The sequence below is a fragment of the Callithrix jacchus genome, chromosome X (assembly GCF_049354715.1).
Source record: "Callithrix jacchus isolate 240 chromosome X, calJac240_pri, whole genome shotgun sequence".
Taxonomy (NCBI): Eukaryota; Metazoa; Chordata; class Mammalia; order Primates; family Cebidae; genus Callithrix; species Callithrix jacchus.
The window spans coordinates 61,115,186-61,136,966 of NC_133524.1; the positions used below are offsets into that span (position 1 = coordinate 61,115,186).

General features: G+C 43.3%; 1 protein-coding gene across 5 annotated transcripts in view; it reads right to left on the reverse strand.

Moving 5' to 3' along the window:
* The window catches only part of ARHGEF9 (Cdc42 guanine nucleotide exchange factor 9), a 438,487-nt gene that overhangs the window by 308,923 nt on the left and 107,783 nt on the right, over nt 1-21,781 (reverse strand). For all 5 annotated transcript variants that reach the window (XM_078362637.1, XM_078362636.1, XM_078362635.1 and 2 more), the window contains exons 3-4: nt 11,700-11,826; nt 7,545-7,639 (exon numbers count right to left, since the gene is read on the reverse strand). In XM_078362637.1, the coding sequence (XP_078218763.1) occupies nt 7,545-7,639; nt 11,700-11,826 (222 nt within the window). The remainder of the gene's footprint in view (nt 1-7,544; nt 7,640-11,699; nt 11,827-21,781) is intronic.

Here is a 21,781-nt window from a genome sequence, read left to right on the forward strand (position 1 = left end):
GGATGACTTACTCTTGGCCACAAAAACCCAGGAGGACTGTAAAGAGACCACCTTGTCCCTACTAAGGACCCTACAGACTTTGGGCTACCTAAGCCAAGAAGGCCCAAATATGCCAGTCGAGAGTCACTTATCTGGGCTATATCATAGAAAAGGGAAACCGAGGGCTGGCACCCAGCCGAGTCCAAGCTGTACTGCAGATACCCACCCCTACCACCAATTCGGGAATTCCTTGGGGCAGTAGGGTACTGTAGGCTATGGATTTTGGGATTTGCTGAAATAGCGAAACCCTTGTATGCTTGTACCGGAGGGGACCAGCCGTTGACTTGGACAGTAATGGAACAACAAGCTTTTGACAGGCTAAAAGAAGACTTGACCACGGTACCAGCCTTGGCCTTGCCCAACATCTCTAAGCCCTTCCAGCTATTTGTACATGAAAAACAGGGGGTCGCTAAGGGGGTACTCATCCAGACTCTGGGACCCTAGTCCTGGCCAGTCGCCCATCTCTCTAAAAGACTTGATCCTGTAGCCTCCGGATGGCCAGCTTGCCTAAGAGTGGTGGTGGCCACAGCCTTATTAGTCAGAGGCAGATAAGCTAACTTTGTGGCAGGAGTTAAACTTAGTAGCACCCCATGCGGTGGAGTCATTACTCCGTGGAGCTCCAGAAAAAGGGATGTCTAATGCCCACATAGTCCAATAGCAGGCCTTACTTTTGGACAAGCCCCGCATAAAGTTTTCAAAAACCACAGTTCTAAACCCCACCACATTGCTACCTGACAGCTATGTGTAGCTGTCAGGAGCTAGAGGAGCCCGTACATGACTGCCAACAGACAATAGATGTCTTCCACACTGCGAGACCGGACCTCAGCGATGTTCCCCTGCAGAACCCAGAGGAGGTACTGTATACAGATGGCAGCAGTTTCATGGTCGACGAAGTCAGGTATGCTGGGCAGCTGTGGTCACCCTAGAGCGGGTTATCTGGGCCCAGTCTCTCCCACACAGAACCTCAGCCCAAAAGACAGAACTTACAGCTCTGATAAAGGCCTTGGACTGGGTGGAGGGAAAAGCTGTCAACATCTATACAGATAGCCGAGATGCCTTTGTTACAGCCCATGTGCATGGTGCCATTTATAAAGAAAGAGGGTTGCTTACCTCAGAGGGAAAAATCATCAAAAACAAAGAGGAAATCCTAGCTCTACTAAAAGCTATATGGAAGCCCAAGGCAGTGGCATTAACACACTGCAAAGGACACCAGAAGGGAAATTCACCAGAGGCCAGGGGAAATAGGGCAGCTGACCTACAAGCCAGACACGCAGCTTTGGGACCAGTAAAACCTCTGATTCTTCTTGTAACTCTGCCGGCCCCAACCCTGCCCCCTACCCCTACTTATTCACCTGATGAAGAGAGCTTTGCTAAGGAACAGGGGGCATGACAAGATTCCACAGAATGGTGGATTCTACCAGACATGAGGATTGTGCTCCCCGAGGCTCTAGGGTAAACTCTAGTTAAGGACACACACCAGGCCATGCACTTAGGACAAACAAAACTCACTGAGCTACTGAGGGCCAGATACTACATTCCACATTTACATGAAATTGTTAGGGAAACTACTACTCTATGTGATGTGTGTGCCAGGGTAAATCCAGGAGGCAGTAGGTCTAGTCAGGCAGGGATAAGACTTAGGGATACTAGCCCAGGGGAACACTGGGAGGTAGATTTTACTGAAATAAAGCCCCCAGCATGCGGCTATATATACCTCCTTGTGTTTGTAGACACTTTCTCTGGATGGGTCAAGGCTTTTCCTACTAGGTCAGAAACCACATTGGTAGTAACAAAAAGACTGTTACAGGACCTGGTTCCTCTGTTCGGCTTGCCCCTGACACTGGGATCAGATAATGGCCCTGCATTCACAGCAGAGGTTTCTCAGGGCCTGGCCAAGGCCCTGGGCATATCCTGGAAATTACACTGTGCCTATTGCCCCAAGAGTTTAGGGCAGGTTGAAAGGATGAACCAGACCATAAAGGAAACTTTAACAAAATTCAATCTAGAGACCAGTGAAAACTGGGTCAACCTGCTTCCTTTTGTTCTCCTCTGTACCTGATGTACTCCCTATAAGAAAGGTTTCACTCCTTTTGAAATTATGTTTGGAAGGCCCCCTTCCTTACTCCCCAAACTTGCAGACACCATACATGCTGAAGTCCATAACCATAGACTCCTTAAGTCCTTGCAAGCACTCCAGTCTGTTCAGTCCCAGGTGCACCCGCTCATCAGAGGAATTCGACCTACCCCAGTGGATCTCACTGACCAGTCAGTACACCCCTTCCAGCCCGGGGACAAAGTCCTGGTAAAGAGATTCACCGCCTCTGGCCTAACTCCTAGCTGGAAAGGACCCTACGCTGTGATCCTGGTCACCCCCACGGCAATCAAGGTGGATGGACTGACTGCCTGGATCCACCACTCACATGTCAAGACTGCCCCCCCGGATGCACAATGGCGAGTGATCTCAGCTTCAGCAGACCACATGAAGCTGAGACTTTCATGCTCCTTGCAGTAACCTTCCTTGTACCCCTGATTCCTGGTGTAGCACCTCGGAGAGGAAAAGTATTAAAGATTTAATACATGTTAAAAGAACGGGGGGAATTTGCTATAGCAGGCCTAGAGTTAGAACCTGAGCAACACCATTTTATAAGACAAAGCTGTTTTTCCAGAAATCTGCCCCATTCTCCTTGCAACAACTGCTGACCTTGGCTTCTGTAAACAAAACTGCTAGCTTGCTCTAAAGAATAAACTGTCTGGCCTTTGCTTATCAGTAGTTACCAAAATAAGCTTCTGTAAAGTTGCTTGCCCTGCATCCACTCAATCCTAAAACCAGGATGTGGTTTTTCAGCTTAAATACCCTGATCCCCCGGAGTTTGGGGCCATGGGTTGGAGAGACGTGAGTCCTCCGTGGTCACCGGCAATAAAGACCCTGCAATTTGGCATACTTTTGTCTTGGTTGATAATTTTATACTCGACCCAAATACTTCACATGAGAACAGAATAATACAGTAAATTTGTACTGGTAGAGTGGGGTGCTGTTGTGAAGATATCAAAAAATGTGGAAGCGACTTTGGAACTGCATGACAGGCAGAGGTTAGAACAGTTTGGAGGGCTCAAAAGAACATAAGAAAATGTGAGAAAGTTTGGATCTTCCTAGAGACTAGGAGGGCTCAGAGGACAGGAAGATACAAGAAAATTTGGAACTTGCTAGAGATTTGTTGAATGGTTTTGGCCAAAATGCTGATAGTGACATGGACAAAAAAGTCCAGGCTGAGATGGAGGTAAGGAACTAGTTAAGAACTGGAATAAAGGTGACTCATGCTCTTTTAGCAAAGACACTGGTGGCATTTTGTCCCTGCTTAAGAGATTTGTGGAACTTTGAACTTGAGGGAGGTGTTTTAGGGCATCTGCCAGAAGAAATTTCTAAGCAGCAAAGCACTCAAGAGGTAGCTTGGGTGCCATAAAAAGCATTCAGTTTTGAAAGGAAAACAGAGCATAAAAGTTCAGAAAATTTGCAGCTTGATGATGCGATAGTAAAGAAAAACTCATTTTCTGAGGAGAAATTGAAGCTGGCTGCAGAAATGTGCATAAGTAATGAGGACCCAAATATTGATCTCCAAGACAATGAGGAAAATGTCTTCAGGGCATGTCAGAGAACTTTGTGGCAGCCCCTCCCATTACAGGCCTTAAGGCTTCAGAGGAAAAAAGTTTTTTTGTCCAGGCCCAGGGCCCCCCTGTTGTCTGCAGCCTAGGGACTTGATGCCCTGCATTCCAGCTGTTCTAGCCATGGCTAAAAAGGGTCAAGGTACAGCCTGTGCTGTGGCTTCAGAGGGTGCAAGCCTCAAGCCTTGGCAGTTTTCATGTGGTGTTGAGCCTGGTGGGTGCACAGAAGTCAAGAATTGAGGTTTGGGAACCTCCACCTAGATTTCAGAGGATGTAGGGAAATGCCTGGAAGTCCAGGCAGAAGTTTGTTGCAGTAGTGGGATCCTCATGGAGAACCTCTGTTAGTGCAGTGTGAAAGAAAAATGTGGGATGGAAGCCCCCCATGTAGAGTCCTCACTGGGGTACTTCCTAGTGGACCTGTGAAAAGAGGGCTGACATCCTTCAGACCACAGAATGATAGATCCACAGTTTGCACCTTGCACCTGGAAAAACCACAGACACTCAATGCCAACCTGTGAAAGCAGCCAGAAGGGAAGCTGTACCCTGCAAAGCCACAAGGGCAGATCTGCCTAAGACCATGGGAACCCACCTCTTGCATCAGTGTGATGCGAATGTGAGACATGGAGTCAAAGGAGATTATCTTGTTGCCTTAAGATTTGACTGCCCCACTGAATTTTGGACTTGCATGGGGCCTTTAGCCCCTTCATTTTGGCCAGTTTCTCCCATTTGGAATGAGTGTATTTATCCAATGGCCCCACCCACATTGTATCTAGGAAGTAACTAACTTGCTTTTGATTTTACAGGCTTGTTTTAAGAAGGGACTTAACTTGTCTCAGATGAGATTTTGTACTGTGGACTTTTGAGTTAATGCTGAAATAAGTTAAGACTTTGGGGAACTGTTGGGAAGGCATGATTGGTTTTGAAATGGGAGAAAATGAGATTTGGGAGGGCCCAGGAGTGAAATAATATGGCTTGGCTGTGTTCCCATCTAAATCTCATCTTGAATTTTAGCTCCCATAATTTTCATGTGTTGTAGGAGGGACCTGGTGGGAGATAATTAAACCTTGGGAGCAGTGTTCCCCATACTGTACTTGTGGTAGTGAATAAGTCTCATGAGATCAGAAGGTTTTATAAGAGGATTCCCCTTTTGCTTGGTTCTTATTCTGTCTTGTCTGCCACCATGTAAGACAGGTATTTGCTTTTCCTTTGCCTTCCACCATGATTGTGAGGCTTCCTCAGCCATGTGGAACTGTGAGTCCATTAAACCCCTTTCCTTTATAATTTACCCAGTCTCAGGTATGTCTTTATCGGCAGCATGAGAAGAAACCAATACAGAAACACATATAAGAAGTTGCTTCCTTTGACTCCTAGCACTATTAGTAGGAAACCAGCTTGAACTGGTCTCAGGGGACAGGAAGAGAGCTTTTTTCCTGGTCATGTACCGCCTGCCATCTGACCAAGCCACCTCCCTCTCCTACACCTATTTCATTACTTCTCATTATTCAGAGTGCAGCTCAAATTCCACCCTCTCTAGGAAGTCATGAATACTGCAGCCTACCACATAGCTAGAACTTTTGTTGTAACTTATCTTGGACTAGTCCCTTGGAAAACTGGTTTACTCCCAATTCTGGATTCTCCTGGGTTATGAAAGACAAAGCAGACTGGAGCTGTGAAAGCAGACATGTGGTTTTTACCTCCTGATTTGGAATCATACAGAGGCATCAGGTTCTAACTCTACCACTTACTGGCAGGGTGACACTAGAAAAGTCATGTCATCTTTTTGAGTCTTGGAGTTTTAATGTACAAAATGGAGATATTAATTGGCAGCACTGCCATGAGGTCAAATGAAACATTGGATTTGCAAGCATTTTGTAAAATGTCACAAGGGCTTATCGGAGCTACAAAAACTGTTTCTCAAGCATTTCAAGTCTTTGAATGCCACGGAGCCCCTGAAAGCTTTCCTGGTGACTCAAATCACTCCTCTAAACCCCTGACCATGGATAATTTACCTTTTTGGAACCATCTACATGGATTTCCTCTCTTGGGGCCTTACAAATGTTGGCTTTCCCAGGACAAGGGCCCTATCATGAATGACTAATTCCTGTATTTGAGCATACATAATTTCTTCTTTAATTTATTTTTGTTTTTGAGATGGAGTCTCACTCTGTCACCCAGGCTGGAGTGCAATAGCATGATCTCAGCACACGGCAACCTCCACCTCCCGGGTTCAAGTTATTCTCTGCCTCAGCCTCCTGAGTAGCTGGGATTACATGCATCTGAAACCATGCCCAGCTAACTTATTTTTGTATTTTTAGTAGAGATGGGATTTCACCATATTGTCCAGGCTGGTCTTGAACTTCTGAGCTCAAGCAATCTACCCATTTTGGCCTCCCAAAGTACTAGGATTACAGGTGTGAGTCACTGTACCTGGTCAAGCACACATAATTTCTGATTAGAAAGAAGCTGGTTATTTGTCCCCCAAGTAGAAAGATACCCAGCATAAAGACCAGGCTAAAATGAAAATAAATATTTAGACCCATTTATTGGTGATCTTTTTATCAGGAATGGACAAGCCTGAGTCTGGACCAAGAAAACCAAGTGAGGGAAGTTTGGCAAGAGGGCAAGCGAGCAGGAGACAGAAAACAAGAGAATTCAAGCCAAGTGTCATTAAACTTTTCCTGTGGGCCTCAGTTTGCAACTCCTAAACCAAAAAAAAAAGGAAACAAAAATTTAAAAAAACATCTTAACTTCATGATACATCTCCCTGGCCAAGAATCTCTATGTGGTGGCTTCCACAAAACAGGCCTAAGTTGCTCTGACTATAAAACTGTTTCTGAGTGGCAATATTCAAATTGGAGGGTGTTGGTAGTAAAAGCTAAGCCAGTAGGCCAGATATACCCAAAGCTTGCATTCTTGGCTGTTATTGCTTACCAGAGTTTAGCCACAGATCTGTAGCCTTATGGGTCCAAACACACTTGCTCCCAATCAAACTATGCAGGAACACAGACAGACACTGAAAGGCAAATATCTATACATATCCTCAGCAAGGAGATACAAATAGGCCCGTAGACTCAAACACATACAAAAAGACATCAGATGTCAAAACACCCAAAGATACACTCAGACAAAAGAATAGATAGATAGGCAGTTAGACACAAGCACACACAATAGACAATTAAAAATATCACATTGCAGTTCATGCTCAGGGACATCCACACATTCACCAAAGAAATACTTTAATAGGTGTGCCATGGGCAAAGATGCATAGATAGACATATGGACAGACATGCATGTGCACAGAGACATAGCAAGAAAGCTACAGTTATAAAGGTCCATAGAAGTGCCCAACAGACAAGGATATAAAGACATCAAGGTAAAGAATCCTGCTAACATTGCCCTCGCAAGCACTAGCTTTTATATCTCCATTTATAAAACATCTTCTCCAAAAGAATTCCCATAAATAAGTCACCAGTTAGCTCTGAAGATGATCATGAACCCAAAGAATGTAATAAAAGCAAACCAAAGTACTCAGAGTTTAAAATTTCACAGCTCCTCCATCTGCCACAGCAAAGGCAGCCAAAGACAATGGCAGCAGCAAGCTGTATGGAAGCCATAAAAAGTCCTTGATTTATCTCATGTAAAAATTAACCTCAGGGAAAAATTGTTCATGCTCCCAACTTTTATGCAGCCATAAAATGGCTCAAAAACCTGTTTTAAAAATGGCTTCCATTCCACGTGGTGGAAGTTTCAATACTTGCAATATGCCTAGGAAGAGAAAAGCTTAGAGGAGATAAATGGTGCTGGAGAACAGGCAAGTTTCAAAGAAACTAAGAAAGGGGTCTTACTTCATTAACTGGCTTGTTTCCTGATCCCTGGGGCTTCCAGTATTCACCAATATTCTTGTGGGTTTCTAGCATCTTGGAGTCCTTGTCCAAGTTACCTGTGGTAAAAGAATACTCTTTAGGTTGAGACCAAACTTAAGATCCTTTAGGAGAAACTTGGTTGCTGATCACCCTAGTCCACCTTGCTGAACCATCAGGATTGGGGTGGTGGAGCATGATAGGGAAGGGTATACTCATGTAAGGCCAGCAATAGAGAGAAAGAGGGCCAAAATTAGTCAAGAAGAAATCCATAACCAGTATTTGAAGTATGCTGGGCCTTGTTCCATTGCTGAGGGAATATTTTGGAAAAAGAAGAACCTCAGGCTCCTGCCTGGAATTATAAAGTAAGAATTTCAGTTCCTAAAAATTGTCTATTATCTGAAGTCTTAGGTGACATAAAGAGCCTGGTTAATTAAAATATAAAAACATTGGCAAAACCTTTTTTCCACCAATAGCTCTAATTGTTTGCCCTTCCCAACACTTCCCCAGAGCAATATAAACAGTTCTAAATTTTCATTCCCGTCTGTAACTCACCCATTAAGAGGAAATGTGAGCAGTAGATGCATCCAAAAACCATGTAGTAAGAGGAAAAACTAATGATATATCTAATCAGACCCAATTAGAGAGTAAAATCTGTGTTCCTAGAACAGCCAAACAGCAATGCTTCCATTTCCAAAATAAGGATAATAAGGCTCCCAGGAGGGGAATGATTGGAACTGATTAAACATACAAAAATTATATTGTAGTCATAATGTGATACACACACACACACACACACACACACACAGAAATTCAGCAACATAACTCAGGTCTCCTGACATCTGACTCAGTTATCAGATGTGGCTAACTGCTACCACCAACAGAAAAATACTCAAATAAAGAGTAAAAATACATCAGCTCTTTTTACCTGCTCAGAAACCAGTGTCCTAGTTAAGATTCGATCCAGTGGTGTTAGAGTCTTCTACGTGTATCCTAAAACCCTCTAGATCAAGACTAACCGAGAGCCACCCCTATTGGGTGGGACATAGCCTCAGTGGGACATGATTTCAATGCCTCTGCCTAAACAGCCTTCTGAGTCAGCCCAGTCTCAAATTGTTTGAGTAGAGTTTACCCAACATGTGAGGTGACATGTGTGTGAGTATGACTGCAGAGGGGTGTTTCTAAGATCATGTTTTGTTAGGTTTTTCTTAAACATAAGAACCACTCCTACTTCATTTGGAAAGCAAATCTTAAATCTTAATGTTGGTATCAGCAGATATTCATGGACTATAAACTATGTACCTATCCAGCCCAGACCTAGAGAGGCATAAGGCTCCTATCTCCATCTCATTTATTGTTATTGTCTTTAGTATCATTGCTGTCTGGTTGTATAGCACCTCAGAGCTTATAAGGCATTTTTAACTTGTTAGTTCTTTTTAGCCTACAGTATTGTCTGTGAGGTATAAACTATTAACCCAAGGTTATAAATAAGAAAACTGAGGCTCAAAGAGGTAAAGTGACCTATTCCTGGTCATACAGATAGTAAGAAGCACAGCCAAAATTCAAATCCAAGCATGCCTGACTTCAAAACTGTTGTCCTTTCCAGCACCAGATTGTCAGAAGGCAAACTCCACTGTCTTCTCTATTTTGCTCAATCAATGTTTGTTGAATGAGCAAGTGAGTGAGTCAATTAATAATTAGAAGCAGGAGCTCACATACTAGGGCAGATTCAGGTTGGCCCCACAGTGAGCAAAGTTCTTGGGCATATGGGATTGGTGGAGGACAGCGGGGAGAAGAAAAAAACTGCCATTGCTGAGTACTCCTGTGTGCTACGAACTGTGGTAAGAGCACAGTTAGAATAGAATAGGTTCTATTTCATGTGAAGATATTATTCAGCATCCCATTCCTCAAATTGAGAAACTGAGGTCCAGAGAGGTTATGCAAATTGCCCAAAGTTGCAGAGCAAATATTTGAACCTGAGTCTATTCAACCCCAAAGTTGATCCTCTTTCCACCATACTGGTCTGCCTTGGAAATCTCCAGATTAAAAGCTTAGAGGGAGGGGCTTGTAAGAGTATGTGTAGAATAAGGTAGAAGAACAGAATTTGAGCTAATCATGGCATAAATATGATTCTTGGATCCCATAGTCAGGAGGGTCAGAGATATAAGAGCTACATGACAACTGGCTTTCCAAATGGAGTCTCGATGCCATCATCCTTCCCAGGAATATTTTTAGTCCCTTAGTTGTGACCTTAAGAATCAGAGCTGCAACATGAGAGCCACTTATATCCCAGAAATGAGAGTGGCTGCTGAGGTGATGGCAGGACATGAGCCAATCTCAGGGATATATTTTCCTACCCATGGCATATAAATAAGCCCAGAGAAATCACTGGGATAAGGACTATTAGCCCCATCTCTGCAGCTCCCCCACCCCATCCTACCTGGAGCTGTCACCTGCTTCTGACAATCAGAAGGATGGTGGACAGGACCTATCTGATTCACTTGGCAGTGGAATGGTAGCAGTTGCTCAAAAGCCTTGAAATTGCCAGGTGGTGGGTCCATTTCCTTACAGGAATGGAGGGAGAAGAGGAATAGCTGTGACTATATTCCTTCTATTAGATCCTCCCAGCATGACCTCCTAGGGGATTATGATAGAGTGCCTTATCCTCAGGCAGGGGAATTAGAAAATATGGCAGACATCTGCTGCTGCCTTGATGTCTTGATTTGCACCTACCACCTGCAGTCTCCTTAGGGGACAGCAGTGGCAGGCAATTCCAGATGAGATTGAATGGAACCTGAGGCTTGGTATCTCCACATTTAAGACTTGGTCTAGGAGTGAAGTAAAATCACATTCTGGCATGATGAAAAGTCATGAGGTTGAAGCCCTGAATCACAACTCTGCTATAAATTGACTGAGTGACCTTGGACAGGTTGTCCAATCCCCTGTCTGATCCTGTTTCCCCATCTGCAAAATAAGAGGACGATGTGACCTTTAAGTGCTCTCCTAGTTCTGACAGTAAAGGATTATCTCCCTGTCCTCAGAATTCTTTCTCTTTATTCTTACTGCCTCCCTAGCTTCTGGGGATTTCTGATGAAAATTATGCCACAGAAGACTGAAGCCAGTGATTTCTTTGGCTCCTACCTTCCTGGAATGCTGGGAAGGAGCCACTGGGTTGGAAATAAGCTCTGAGTCAAAGCATCCCACATGTCCCTCACACATGTAGTAAGAAGAATAAAGAAAGAAATAGGAGGAGGAGAAGCAGTTCCAGAAGAGCTATAAGTCCTTCAGGGCTAAGGCAATCTTTGAGGCATGGGGAAATAAAACTGATGCTCTTAGAGCTTTCAGAGACTTTGGAAAGAAACCTTTAGAAAGGAATACTGTGAGGTCCTGAGAATCACAGCATTCATGCAAATGGTGTTGCTGTAAAAGGGCCTGGGGTAGTTTGGATGTGGTGTAAGGCATAGGGATACAAAAGCATGGATTCCTTCCATTTGTGGCAGAAGGTAGTGTTTGTAAATGACAAATACTTGGCAGTGCCCATGGGCTGTCTGAAAGGGCATACTCTGAAGTTCTGGGAGGTAACTGAAGTGTTAAGTGTCTGGATTTTGAGTGCTTTAAGTGAAGCTGCCTTGAGCCTTGAGGAGATTTCCATAGCTGATGGTCAGTGAAGGGGGCGGGATCTGAAACCCAAAGAGAGCACATCTGTGTAAGACAGAAAAGAAGCAGTGTTAGAATGACCCCATGTGGGGTTTGCATTATGGGACTAGTCCCTTTGAGGCCTGCAGTGTGTATATAAGATCACTGTGAAGAGGGTGAAGAGGAGCAACTGGTGTATATGAGTTCTGAAAGCATTAGGTACAGAGGGCCTGAGGGGGAAAAAGCCCCATGAGACTTTGAGAAGAATAGGATATTTGAGTGCTTTGACTTAATAAGTACCCCAATAAGGATATTTGCATTTCAAAAGAAGAGCATGGTGAGGTCAAAGTCTATACCAAGGCATTTTGAATAGTAGATTTTCAGGTTTTAATGAGGAGCAGTACTGGGAGATTACAGGGTAGGGAAGGGATAAATTCAACACAGACTATGCATGAGGCCTGCCTAGCATATCCTGCCATAGAAACCAGGGCATAAAAGGCATACCATGGCAAAGCATCATAGGTCTCCTCCAGCCCACTTGGTCCAGCTCCATAGGGATAGAGTGGCATTTTTCCAGAAGGATTTTAAGTGGCAGAGTCCTTGGTGATGGTTCAGCTGTGGGAGAGAAGGCCTGCAATGAAAACCAACCAGAATTAGTTACTCAGAGGAGGTGGGGAGCAGGCCAACACATGGCTTAAAAAGCAAAGCTTCCAATTTGAAATATTAACTGGTCCAGCCCCCAGATCTGACCAGGGTTAATGCGTGTCATCAACAAATGCAAGCAAAGGCCCAACTACTAACAGCCTAAAAGACATCAGGCAGTGGAGCAAATGTAAAGCAGCCAACTGATTTAAGAAAAAAGGGTAATATCTAAATCACACAACTAGTAAATGGTATGTCTGTAAGACTACAGATCTACCATGGTGCCTTTCTAGAAAAAATGAAAAGCTGCTGGGCCCCTACATTCTTCAAATTCCTTCTCAACACTCCTAAGTCACTGTGGACACAGTACAGATTTCTTCCACCTATATCATTCATTCTTCAAAGAATTGTATGTGAGGAGGAGTTAACAGTTTGTGTGACCCAGAGAAGGGTTCTGCACAGATGCTAACTCAATTTCTAAGGGCAAAAACTAGTCCGTTTATTATTCTGAACAGTAAAAGTCACTTGGTTATACTGCAAACAGAGTTGCAGAAGGTATAAGAGACTTTACTGAGGGGACTCAAGATGGCGCTGTGAGAACAACCCAGGATTGGAACCCGCGTTGAATCCGCAAACGGTGAGTCAGTGCTGCATTTCCAGACTGATCTTTGTTGCCCACAGAACGGGGAAACTCCCAAGTATAAAAAGACACGGGACGCCAGGCAGTAGGTCTGCCTAACGAAGCCGGCAGCCGGGGCGGCGGCGGCCGGCCCTACCCAGCAATCCCCAAAGGGCACGCTTGTCCGGGTGCCTTGTTGAACCGGCAGCCTGAGACTTGAGAGGGCTGGACTTGAGACTGAACGAGACTTGCACAGTAGCCCAGCCCAGGGGATTGCAGGGACAGATCGTTTGGGATACCCAGTGGGACGAACAAAACCGAGATTTCAAACTATCCCGGGCAGACGGTCCGAGACGCTCTGTGGGGGAGGGGCGTCCACCACTACGGAGGCAACCTGCCCCAACTGATATACACGCCCACTGCTGACGCAGCCAGCCGTTGCTGAGGCAACACGCTACAACGAACAGACTCCGCCGCAGGGCGTGGCGGAGACCACAGCAGAGCCGGCAGGAACAGCGTAAATCACACAACAGCAGGGCGGAGCCTCGGCAGCCAAACAGTAGCTAGTCTGCCTTCGAGCTGGGCAGGACACCTGATCGGACATCCAAAAATAAAGCCCAAACCCCTCAACACAGAGCATTTGAGAAAAAAAAAAGGGTTGTTTAATGAGCTGTGTTGCAGCAGAATCAAACATAGCAGCCTAACAGCCCTGAATGAACAACAGAGTGCACAGCTCAGCAATTAAACCCCTATAAAGTACAAACTGTCTCCTCAAGCAGCTCCCTGACCCCTCTATATCCAAAAGACTGTCATTAGGCAGGCATCATCCTGGGACAAAGAGAGCAGAAAAAGAAACTGGTAGCATCCCTCGCTGTGCCACGGCTACTAGAGGTGCACCCCAGACAAGCAGGGTCTGGAGTGGACCTCAACAGTCGTACAGCGAAGGGGCTAGACTGGTAGAAGGAAAACCAAGCAACAGAAATACTTCATCATCAACATTCTGCGTGTCCACTCAGAGACCCAAACGAAAAGTCAGCAACTACGCAGACGACCAGCGGACAAATCCACAAAGATGGGAAGAAACCAGCGCAAAAAGGAGGAAAACACCCGAAACCAGAACACATCACCTCCTAGAAAGGACCAAAACTCCTCACCAGCAAGGGAACAAAGCTGGACGGAGAATGACTGTGACGAAATGACGGAATTAGACTTCAGAAGATGGATAATGAGAAACTTTCGTGAGCTAAAAGATCATGTATTAAATCAATGCAAAGAAACTAAGAACCTTGAAAAAAGATTTCAAAAAAGATTCGAGGAAATGATAACAAGAATGGATACCTTAGAGAGGAATATGAATGTATTAAAGGAGCTGAAAAACACAATACGAGAACTTCGCGAAGCAAACGCAAGTTTCAATAGCCGAATTGACCAAGCAGAAGAAAGAATATCTGAAGTTGAAGACCAACTCAATGAAATAAAACGAGAAACCAAGATCAGAGAAAAAAGCGCAAAAAGGAATGAACAAAGTCTCCAAGAAATGTGGGACTATGTGAACAGACCTAACCTACGTTTGATAGGTGTACCAGAAGGGGACGAAGAGAATGAATCCCAGCTGGAAAATATTCTTCAGGACATCATCCAGGAAAATTTCCCCCACCTAGCAAGACAAGCCAACACTCAATTGCAGGAAATACAGAGAACACCACAAAGATATTCCGCAAGAAGAGCAACCCCAAGGCACATAATCGTCAGATTCAACAGGGTTGAAATAAAGGAGAGAATACTAAGGGCAGCCAGAGAGAAAGGTCGGGTCACCCACAAAGGGAAGCCCATCAGACTCACAGCAGATCTCTCGGCTGAAACACTACAAGCCAGAAGAGAGTGGGGGCCAATATTCAACATTCTCAAAGAAAAGAACTTTCAACCCAGAATTTCGTATCCAGCCAAACTGAGCTTCAGAAGTGAAGGAAGAATAAAATCCTTTGCGAACAAGCAAGTACTCAGAGATTTTGTCACCACCAGGCCTGCTTTACAAGAGCTCCTAAAAGAGGCACTACACATAGAAAGGATCAATCAGTACCAGCCATTCCAAAATCACACTGAATGCTAAAGAGCTTCAACATAATGAAGAATCTACAAAAACTAACAGGCAAAACAGCCACTTAGCATGAAAATGGCAGTATCAAATTCACACATAACAATATTAACCCTAAATGTAAATGGACTAAATGCACCAATCAAAAGACACAGACTGGCAAATTGGATAAAAATCCAAAACCCATCAGTGTGCTGTATCCAGGAAACCCATCTCACATGCAAGGATACACAAAGGCTCAAAATAAAGGGATGGAGGAAGATTTACCAAGCTAATGGAAAGCAAAAAAAGGCAGGAGTTGCAATTCTCATCTCTGATAAAATAGACGTTAAAGCAACAGAGATCAAAAGAGACAAAGAAGGCCATTACATAATGGTAAAAGGATCGATACAACAAGAAGAGCTAACGATCCTAAACATATATGGACCCAACACAGGAGCACCCAGATACATAAGGCAAGTTCTTAATGACTTACAGAAGGACTTAGACTCCCACACAATAATAGTGGGAGACTTTAACACTCCACTGTCAATACTAGACAGATCAACCAGACAGAAAATCAACAAGGATACCCAGGGCTTGAACTCAGACCTGGAGCAAGCAAACCTGGTGGACATTTACAGAACTCTCCACCCCAAATCCACAGAATACACATTCTTCTCAGCACCACATCACACCTACTCTAAAATTGACCACATAATTGGAAGTAAAGCCCTGCTCAACAAATGCAAAACAACTGAAATCATAACAAACAGCCTCTCAGACCATAGTGCAATCAAGTTAGAACTCAGAATTCAGAAACCGACCCAGAACCGCACAGCTTCATGGAAACTGAACAACTGGCTCTTGAATGTTGACTGGGTAAACAACGAAATGAAGGCAGAAATAAAGAAGTTCTTCGAAACCAATGAGAACGAAGACACAATGTGCCAGAACCTCTGGGACACATTTAAAGCAGTCTCTAGAGGAAAGTATATAGCAATAAGTGCCCATATGAGGAGAATGGAGAGATCCAAAATTGACACCCTATCGTCAAAATTGAAAGAGCTAGAGGAGCAAGATCAAAAAAACTCAAAACCCAGCAGAAGACAAGAAATTACTAAGATCAGAGCTGAGCTGAAGGAGATTGAGACACGAAAAACCCTTCAAAAAATCAATAAATCCAAGAGCTGGTTTTTTGAAAAGATCAACAAAATAGACAGACCACTAGCCAGATTGATTAAAAAGAAAAGAGAGAACAACCAAATAGATGCAATAAAAAATGATAAAGGGGAAATCACCACAGATTCCACAGAAATTCAAACCATCATCAGAGAATATTACAAACAACTCTATGCACATAAACTAGTAAACCTGGAAGAAATGGATAAATTCCTGGACTCCTGTGTCCTCCCAAGCCTAAACCAGGAGGAAGCTGAAACTATGAATAGACCAATAACAAGGTCTGAAGTTGAGGCAGCAATTAAGAGCCTACCTCACAAAAAAAGCCCAGGTCCAGACGGGTTCACAGCCGAATTCTACCAGACACACAAGGAGGAGCTGGTACCATTCCTTCTAAAACTATTTCAAACAATCCAAAAAGAGGGAATCCTTCCCAAATCATTTTATGAGACCAACATCATCCTGACACCAAAACCCGGCAGAGACCCAATGAGAAAAGAAAACTTCAGGCCAATATCCATGATGAACATAGATGCAAAAATCTTCAATAAAATATTGGCAAGCCGATTGCAACAGCAAATCAAAAAACTTACTCATCATGATCAAGTAGGATTCATCCCAGGGATGCAAGGCTGGTTCAACATACGCAAGTCTATCAACGTAATTCACCACATAAACAGAACCAAAAACAAAAACCACATGATTATCTCAATTGACGCAGAGAAGGCATTTGACAAAATTCAACAGCCCTTTATGCTAAAAACCCTCAATAAACTCGGTATTGATGGAACGTATCTCAAAGTAATAAAAGCTATTTATGACAAACCAACAGCCAATACCATACTGAATGGGCAAAAACTGGAAGCATTCCCTTTGAAATCTGGTACTAGACAAGGATGCCCTCTCTCACCACTCCTATTCAATATAGTACTGGAAGTTCTAGCCAGAGCAATCAGGCAAGAAAAAGAAATAAAGGGTATTCAAATAGGAAAGGTGGAAGCCAAATTGTCTCTATTTGCAGACGACATGATTGTATACCTAGAAGACCCCATTGCCTCAGCCCAAAAACTCCTGAAACTGATAAACAACTTCAGCAAAGTCTCAGGATATAAAATCAATGTGCAAAAATCACAAGCATTCGTCTACACCAATAACAGACTTAAAGAAAGCCAAATCAAGAGCGAACTGCCATTCGCAATTGCTACAAAAAGAATAAAATACCTTGGAATACAACTCACAATGAACGTAAGGGACCTCTTCAAGGAGAACTACAAACCACTGCTCAACGAAATCAGAGAGGACACAAACAGATTGAGAAACATTCCATGTTCATGGTTAGGAAGAATTAATATCGTGAAAATGGCTATACTGCCTAAAGTAATTTACAGAATCAACGCTATCCCCATCAAGCTACCATTGACTTTCTTCACAGAACTGGAAAAAACCACCATGAACTTCATATGGAACCAAAAGAGAGCCCGCATAGCCAAGTCAATTCTAAGCAAAAAGAACACAGCGGGGGGCATCACACTACCGGATTTCAAACTATACTACAAGGCTACAGTCATCAAAACAGCATGGTACTGGTACCAAAACAGAGATATAGACCAATGGAACAAAACAGAGGCACCGGAGGCAACACAACATACATACAACTATACAATCTTTGATAAACCTGACAAAAACAAGCAATGGGGCAAGGATTCCATGTTTAACAAATGGTGTTGGGAAAACTGGCTAGCCATGTGCAGAAAGCAGAAACTGGACCCCTTCCTGACACCTTACACTAAAATTAACTCCAGATGGATTAAAGACTTAAACATAAGTCCTGGCACCATAAAAACCCTAGAAGGAAATCTAGGCAAAACTATCCAGGACATAGGAGTAGGCAAGGACTTCATGAACAAAACACCAAGAGCATTGGCAACAAAAGCCAAAATAGACAAATGGGACCTAATGAAACTCCACAGCTTCTGCACGGCAAAAGAAACAGTCACTAGAGTGGATCGGCAACCAACAGAATGGGAAAAAATTTTCGCAGTCTACCCATCTGACAAAGGGCTGATATCCAGAATTTACAAAGAACTCAAGCAGATTTACAGGAAAAAAACAAACAAGCCCATTCAAAAGTGGGCAAAGGATATGAACAGATACTTTACGAAAGAAGACATATATGAGGCCAACAATCATATGAAAAAATGCTCATCGTCACTGGTCATCAGAGAGATGCAAATCAAAACCACATTGAGATACCATCTCACGCCAGTTAGAATGGCGATCATTAAAAAATCTGGAGACAACAGATGCTGGAGAGGATGTGGAGAAAAAGGAACACTTTTACACTCTTGGTGGGAGTGTAAATTAGTTCAACCATTGTGGAAGACAGTGTGGCGATTCCTCAAGGCCTTAGAAATAGAAATTCCATTTGACCCAGCAATCCCATTACTGGGTATATATCCAAAAGACTATAAATCGTTCTACTATAAGGACACATGTACACGAATGTTCATTGCAGCACTGTTTACAATAGCAAAGACCTGGAATCAACCCAAATGCCCATTGATAATAGACTGGATTGGAAAAATGTGGCACATATACACCATGGAATATTATGCAGCAATCAGAAATGATGAGTTCATGTCATTTGTAGGGACATGGATGAATCTGGAAAACATCATCCTCAGCAAACTGACACAAGAACAGAAAATGAAACACCGCATATTCTCACTCATAGGTGGGTGATGAAAAATGAGAACACATGGACACAGAAAGGGGAGTACTAAACACTGGGGTCTATTGGGGGGAAAAGGGGAGGGCCAGTGGGAGGGGGAGGTGGGGAGGGATAGCCTGGGGAGAAATGCCAAATGTGGGTGAAGGGGAGAAGAAAAGCAAAGCACACTGCCATGTGTGTACCTACGCAACTGTCTTGCATGCTCTGCTTATGTACCCCAAAACCTATAATCCAATAAAAAATTAAAAAAAAAAAAAAGAAAAAACAACATTTCAACATCAAAAAAAAAAAAAAAAGAGACTTTACTGCATCTATGAATTTTAAGACAAGGTCTTAAAATTTTTGCTTTTTTATCACTCCTCCTAACCCTAACTTATTCACCTTGTCTCATAGACATATTAACTGTTGGAGCTAAAAGCCCCCTTACAGGTTGTAAAATCTAACCCACTGATTGAACAGATAGAAAAAAAAAAACAGTTGCGGCTCAGCAATGGAAGGGACTGGACAATTAAATTATTTTGATTTGAGGTAGAAGGAATTTTACCAAGCTTTGTCTGTAATGATGTGCTTTCTTTTAAGAAATGAAACTTGAGTTATAGAGCCAATAAAAGCCCCTTGGGGCTGAGCATGGTGGCTCACGCCTGTAATCCTAGGACTTTGGGAGGCCAAAGTGGGTGGATCACCTGAGGCCACAAGTTCAAGACCAGCCTGTACAACATGGTGAAACCCTATCTCTACGAAAATTACAAAATTAGCCTGGCATGGTGGTGCATGTCTGTCATCCCAGCTACTTGAGAGGCTGAGGCAGGAGAATCACCTGAACTTGGGAGGTAGAGACTGCAGTGAGCCGAGACCACACCATTGCACTCCATCCTGGGCAACAAGATTAAAATTCTATCTTAAAAAAAATTTTTTTTAAAAAGCACCTTGAGAAATCTGGCATTATACCGTGTCTACACAGTTCCTGTACAGTGTTCCTAACCTGTGGTAAGTAAGGAATGTGACACCGTGATGCTTTACCCATTTTGGACTTTCTCTTATCAAGTTGTTACTGAGCAGCTTGGCTTCAAACTGCATTTACAACATTTTTTTTGTCCTTTCACTTAGTGAGAAAAACTGCAGGTGTTTTCTCTTGTCTTGAAATACAGCCTTGGAAGGTGCTGTAACACTCCACCTTATGCTCCCATGCCTTATGCATATGTTTATCTGGATGCTTGTTAACCTTACATCATGCTCACTTATCTGGTCATATATTTCCTTAGGAATCTTCATGGGCCAAATCCTGATGCAATGAGGCACCTCCTGAATTCTCTCTTCAATAAAAGATTACTTCAACACTGGAACCCACTCCCAGATACAGATTGACTACAAGATTGACTGTGATTAATCTGTGACCTAGTAGGGCCCCCAATGACACCAGTTCCTACATCAGATGAAACAATAATTCAAGATGAACCATTGGAGCATGTCACGTCACCTAGCACCTCCTTGCATCCCCTGCCTCTTCTGCATTCCAAACTCTTTCTTTAAAAACCACTGCATTCCCTCCACAGGTTGAAAAGTAAAATTTTTTCACTCACTTTTCCCTTTGCTGGCATAGATAATAAAGTCTCACTCTTTTTCTATCACATATTTTGACTTCTTTCAACAAGTGGTGAGCAGTCAAACCCTTTTGCCAGTTATTAAGTGACTTTGAGGGTCTAGAGAGCAGAGCCCACCACAGAGGGACAGCAGTGCTCACTCAAGAAGCCCCCTGCCCAGCCCTTCCTTGCACTCTAACAGGAATTGACTATGAAGAAGGAGCTAAACCCACCCAGAGTGTGTGGGGTTAATGTAAGAGGGTAGGAAAAGAGAGGCCAGAATAGTTGACAATTTGGATGGCAAAATCTGACTATCGTTCCCTTCATAGTGAATAAGTTGTGCCACTAGATTTAAAATAGGCAGCCAGTAAGAGACTAGAGAAATTGGGCTCAATAATTCTCAAAAGACCCCAGAGTGGAATGAAAGGCAATGTAGACCCAGCAGCATGGGCCTGAGGGTCAGAACCTTGTGTCCTGATCCCACTTATACAACTGATTCACTCAATGTGCCCTTAGAAAGAGCTTAATCTCTTCATCTTGAAATGGAAACAAGAGCCACTGCCCTAGCTGCTTCTGAGTATGGTTATGAGTATTGTTACAGTTTGGCTGTATCACCTCCAAATATCATTTTGAATTGTAGTTCCCATTATCCCTACATGTCATAAGAGGCACCTAGTGAAAGGTAATTGAAGTGAAAGGCAATTTAACAGCAACAGTTAGAATCATGCTGCTGTTCACATGATAGTGAGAAAGTTCTTATGAGATCTGGTTTTATAAGGGGCTTTTCACCCTTTTGTACAGTACTTCTCCTTCCTGCCATCATAGGAAGAAGATTGTGTTTGCTTCTCCTTCCATCATAGTTGTATGTTTCCTGAGGCCTCTCCAGCAATGCAGAACTGTGAATCAATTAAACCTCTTTCCTTTGTAAATTATCCAGTCCCAGGTGCGTACTTTATATCAGTGTGAGAACAGACTAATACAGTAATTGGTATCACGGAAAGTGGGGTGCTGCTGTAAAAACACCCAAAAATGTGTAAGTGACTTTGGAACTGGGTAACAATCAGAGGTTAGAACAGTTTGGAAGGTTCAGAAGAAGACAGAAAGACATGGGAAAGTTTGGAACTTCCGAGAATCTTGTTGACTGATTTTGATCAAAATCCTGATAGTGATATGGATAAAGACATCCAGCCTGAGCTGGTCTCAGATGGAGATGAGAAACTTGTTGGGAACTGAAACAAAGGTGACTCTTGCTATGTTTTAGCACAGAGACTGGTGGCATTTTGCCCCTGCCCTAGATATCTGTGGAAATTTGAACTTGAGATAGATTATTTAAGGTACCTGGTGGAAGAAATATCTAAGTAGCGAAGCATTCAAGAAGTGACTTCGGTGCCTTCAAAAATATTGTTTTAGGTATTCACAAAGATATAGTTTAGAATAGGAACTTATGTTTAAAAGGAATGCAGAGCATAAAAGTTCAGAAAATTTGCAGCCTGACAATGTGACAGAAAAGAAAAACCCTTTTTATGAGGATAAAATCAAGCTGGCTGCAGAAATTTGCATAAGTAGCAAGGAGCCAAATGTTAATTGAGGAAAATGTCTCCAGGGCATATCAGAGGTCTTCATGGCAGCCTTTCCCATTACAGGCTCAGAGGCCTAGGAGGAAAAAATTGTTTCAGGGGCCATGGTCAGGACCCCCCTACTGTGTGCAGTCCAGGAACTTGGTGCCCTGCATTCTAGCTGTGGCTCAAAGGGGCCAAG